Source organism: Penaeus chinensis, chromosome 17 (assembly GCF_019202785.1).
Source record: "Penaeus chinensis breed Huanghai No. 1 chromosome 17, ASM1920278v2, whole genome shotgun sequence".
Lineage (NCBI taxonomy): Eukaryota > Metazoa > Arthropoda > Malacostraca > Decapoda > Penaeidae > Penaeus > Penaeus chinensis.
The window spans coordinates 13,763,791-13,768,790 of NC_061835.1; the positions used below are offsets into that span (position 1 = coordinate 13,763,791).

A 5,000-nucleotide genomic window follows, 5' to 3' on the forward strand; every position below is an offset into this window, starting at 1 on the left:
TGCTGCCTAAGCCCTGTGTTTTTGTGAGTAAGATCCTTGTGAGAATTCGTGGGAATGCGTGTCTGTGGGAAAGCATTATGTGATTCTGCAGATTATGTGAAGGTTCGTGCTTTGTTGTGTAAAGCGTTATGTAATTTCTGAAGTTGTGTGAAAAGAATCGGATGGCGATGTAGTTCCTTTCCTGAAGTAAAAAAAAAAAAGAGAGAAAAAAATAGGTAAAAGTGTCGTTTTTTTTTCTTCTTTTTTGTATCTCTCCATGTCGTAGTTTTTGGTTTAAAATATTTTCATCTTATTTTTTTTATATTTCGTTTTTTTTCTTCACTTTCCTGTTCAGCGTTTCGTTCTTTTAGTCCAATGCCAGTATGTTGTGTCACGTCCGCCCTGGCACACAATTATTTCCACTATTTCCCATCACAGATTTTTATAACCTCGTTAATTTTTACAACCCCGATATATCGATTATATCGGGGTTGTACAGTCTTCGTATTATCTCCTTGAAGGCGGCTGGTATGATTTGTTTTTAGTGTTTGTGAATAGTATGTTATTAAAAGGGATTTTTTTTTTTTTTTTTTTTTTGTGAAAGCTTTAAGTAAAATACACCACCTCCCCCTATATGATAATAATTATATAAAAAATCGTGAAACGAATAGGTTATTAAAGAAAGATAACCACATGCACACGCACACGCACACGCACATGCACACGCACGCAGCTGACTCGTAATTGACATGACTAATTGCTTCCATCATCTTACCGTCTCACAGCTGACAAAGGCGCACGTCAATAACTGCATTTATTATTATGATTGCTAAACACGAGTGAAATTCTAAAAAAATAATCTATAAAACGCTTTTTTTTTTTTCTCTCTCTCTCTCTGTTTTATATTATATATTCATGCAAAGGAGTAGTGGCATTAAAATACATTAAAATAGTGTTTTTTTTTGTTTTTTGTTTTTCTCTTTTCTTACGTTACGTTTTCATGCACAGGAGTGATGATCATGAGATAACATCAAAACGACGCGGTAATATGTTAATAGTTCTACGAGTTCATTGGGCTGGAGGCTGTACTTCGCGGTTGCTATGGAGACGAGTCTATAAGAGAACGGCGATGGAGTTTTTTTGTTTTGTTGATTTTGCAATTCTTTTTTTTCGTTATTGTTGTTGGTATCATCAGCTTCATTACTGTGATCGTCGTGTTTTTATGATAGATATTATTATTTGTGTTGTGATTTATATTATTATCATTATTATGTGGTTGCTATTGTTACATATGGTGTATTAATTATATATTAACAACAGCAACAACAACATCAACAAAAGCAACAGCAACAACAACAAAATAATGACAACAACAGAATGGACGAGATTTTCTGACCAAACACAAGAAGTACACCTTCGCTTTCGTTAATTACCTGACTTCTTTTTTTTTCATGGTCATCGCAGCGGCGCTTGTTATGGGAAAATTGTGGTTTTCCGGTTTTAGCTCGTTACCCATAGGTATTTTAAAGATAATTTACCATTTTAGTTATATGGTGAAGTGTTCACGGTTGTTATCACCATTACTATTGTTGTTGTTTTTATCACCGTCGTTATTGTTTTTTTTTTTTTTTACCAACTTCAAAATCATCATTACCATCGTCATCGTCATCGTCTTTGTCCTCTTAATGACTGCCACCACCGCGTCCGCCCCCCCCCCTTGGCTTATTGAACTGTAATTCTGGTTATGAGGCTCTGGTATTTAGGTCCTATACTTATAGATGGTGATATACTGGCCAGTCTTGCGAATTTTTGCTAATATGATTTAAAAAAGACTTGTTTTGTTCATAACAGATTCGCTTACACAATATTACCTGTATCTCCACATACACATTTACGCAAAATATACCCACATACAGTCACAATGTGTACCCACATAGTATACACATTCTTTACTCACACTTAGTCACACACAACGTTTTTTTTTTTTCATGTTTTCGTGCATTTATCTATTTTTTCGGTTGCTGTTACATCGTTGGTTAAAGATTTTCATTTACATTTCAGATTGTGGATTTCCAGTGACGTCAGTCCCTCTGCCCCCCACGCATCGCACTGATAAGATTCAAGGGAGCTACATGAGAGAGGCAGTGTGCACGGGCACCTCAGGAGCTATGGCGGCAGTGGCATCGCGCAAAGTCCCCATGTTAGGGCATTCGGTGGCCCCCTTACCCTGAAGGGGATTCCTGTGGCACACCATGGGTGAGACGATCCTCCGAGTCACCAGAAACGAAGAAAGCGCCATGGACGAGAAGGCTAGCTTAGAGACGACGCCGAAGGAACACCAGAGACCGGCGGAAATGCTCGACCCTGTTTTAAGGAACGGGCAGGTGTCCGTAGGTCCTGCGCCCCTGCCGGAGCTGAGAGCAATAGTGAAGGTTCCGCGACAACCCACATCCACCATTGTGATTCCGCCACAGCTGATGGCTCCAGCATTGGCGCAGGGCCTCCTTCAGAAGGCGCCTGTAGCCAAGAGTCAGACCACATCAGTAGTGGCAAGTGGGCTGAGTAATACCAGCAGGGTAGTTACATGCGCACCTAGACTAATGTCAGCAATCCTACAAACAAACCACCACAGACCTGCGATACTTCCTGCACTCACAACTCAGTCTCAGATCATTCAGGCTCCTAAAGCAATTCCTGCTGTTACCAAAGAAATGAAATCCCCAGTGATCATTCCGAGGGATGAAGCAATGTCTCTCATTATTCAGAGGGACCCGGTGTCATCTGTGGTTACAACAGAGGAATCAGGATCTGTGATACTAAAGAATAGCCAGCCAGCTTCTGTGATTATCCAAGGGGATCAAGTACCTTCTGTGGTGTCCCTAAGGGACCAAGCACCATCTGTGATTGTTCAGGGGGATGCAACACCCCTAGTAACCCAGAGAATTAAGGCAGCCTGTCCAGTTGTACAGAGAAACTTGACATCCATGTTATTGCCTGAGAATATCAGAGGATTCTACGGAGTTCCTCAGAGTCAGAATCCCTCCTTACTAGTTGGACAGAAGCACCAGACAACTGTGATGGTTGCGCAGTGCCAACAAGTGACCCCAACTAGCCCCACCATGCCCATGACCCAGCCCATGTCCCATCAACAGTTTCCACTGGAATCTCAATACCAGACCAATCTCCAAAATCAGCATCAGGCTAAAATGCAACCACAAAAAGAACCACAGCCTGCAAAATCTCAGCCTGCAGTCCAGACTCAGATACAATCACAATCACAGCCTGCAATGCAATCCCATTCTCAGGGACAGTCTTTACCTCAGACTCATCCAAAAATCATAATCAAATTTGATCCCAAAAAATATCCTGAATCGTGGATTCAGCCTCAGTCGCAACCCCAGGTAGAACCCAAACCCACTCCGCGAATACCGAGCAGTGCCCAACTTCAGCTGCAGCTACAAACCCCGGCCTCAGCTCCACCTCACTCTCAGCCCCAGTCCCCGTCCAAACCCTCACCTAAAGACCAAATTCAGGCTTGTGATCAGCCACAGCCTCAGCTAGAGAAGGTACCCCAAAGTTGTCCGCAATCTCCAACGAAATTTGGGACCAAGGCTGAGGAGACACGTCCTCTTCCTCAAACAAACGCCACCTCTGTTTCACTGACAGTTTCACAGAAGCCGCCATGCAAGAAGGAAGCACAAGGACGGAATGTAAATCTTCCAGACAGGGCTGAAAACCAATGCCCTGTCATTCATAGTTCCAAGTTAGAAAGTGCAGTGTTAGACGTCGAACCAGAGAAGAAAGAAATGCATCCTGTTGCACGGGGAGCCCCTGTACCTGACAGCGTACCCTATAATGGAATAACCAAGGCAAAGGAGCCAGGTATATTGAGGGGCCCTAGATCGAAACAGGGCTTTATAAAGAGAACCCCACAGAATAAAAAATGGGCATACATAGGTGCTTCAGACAAGGAAACGGAACAGTTTAACAAGGAATCCATCCGTGGTGTGAAGAGAAAACGAGTGCAAGTGGCCCATGAAGTAGGCGGGGAGACAGTGTATTTAGGTGTGCCGGTGATCAAACTGAATCGGCTGTGTGGGAGGGACCTTAGGAAATTCAGGGACATTGAGAACTTGGGAATCAGCATAGAGTCAGCAAGAACGGTGCGCAAGGAACTGAACCGCTTCCAGAAAAATAAGAGGCGGAGACAGCTCAAGAAACTGAGGAAACTCGGTCTGTGCCCTATGCCCAAGAGGAGAAAATTGCCCTCAGAGGACTTTGCCAAAAGACAGGACCTAGAAAGTGATGAGATTATACATACTAAAAAAGTGAGGGAATCTATAAGTGATGATATATTGCACGAGTATCCAAAATCTGTAAAGAAGAGGAAAACAAATGAATTATCTAATGTCGGATCAGCTGTAACCAGTCCTCCAAATGGCACCATCAAAGGTAGGATTTGTTTTGTTTAGTTTTTTGTTTTTTTTTTAATTAATTACTTAATGTGATTATTCTCAATTTCTACTTCAGGCTCTTTAACATCAGGTAAGTTTGTCCAGGTAAGTGCAAGATTCTCAGAACACATATTACCAAATCTGTTTACATTTGTCCAGTGAATTATCTGTAGCAACACGGCAAACAAACACTAAGCTGATAGTATAGTTAATTGTGTATGGGAAACCTTGGATATGTAAGAGAAGTTAGACAAGATAGTGTAGCTTTCTCTGTGCACTTGGTAGATTCACATTTATATCAATGTATGTCAGTGCAATGCATGGTCGTGATTATTTTCTTTTCTTTTCTGCTACAGAGTATCATAGAGTTCACATGGGTGTTCATTGTTTGCACAATATTCCATGAACAAAGTATGTTATTAGAAAGGAGACCCAAAGCACAGTGTGACGATGCAAGGTCTTCATTTTGTCGGAAACAATGGACGTGCAGTTTTTTTATAAGTACGAAAAATTGGCCGGAATGAAAGAAAACGTTTGGTAATTAGGAATTAGAACCTCAATTTAATG

The 5,000-nt window shown here is 41.7% G+C and overlaps 1 protein-coding gene across 3 annotated transcripts in view; it reads left to right on the forward strand.

Annotated features, from left to right (window-relative positions):
• Positions 1 to 5,000, forward strand: part of LOC125034272 (nascent polypeptide-associated complex subunit alpha, muscle-specific form-like) — a 241,866-nt gene that overhangs the window by 92,221 nt on the left and 144,645 nt on the right. For all 3 annotated transcript variants that reach the window (XM_047626016.1, XM_047626018.1, XM_047626017.1), the window contains one exon: positions 2,041 to 4,431. In XM_047626016.1, the coding sequence (XP_047481972.1) occupies positions 2,232 to 4,431 (2,200 nt within the window). In that variant the 5' untranslated portion in view covers positions 2,041 to 2,231. The remainder of the gene's footprint in view (positions 1 to 2,040; positions 4,432 to 5,000) is intronic.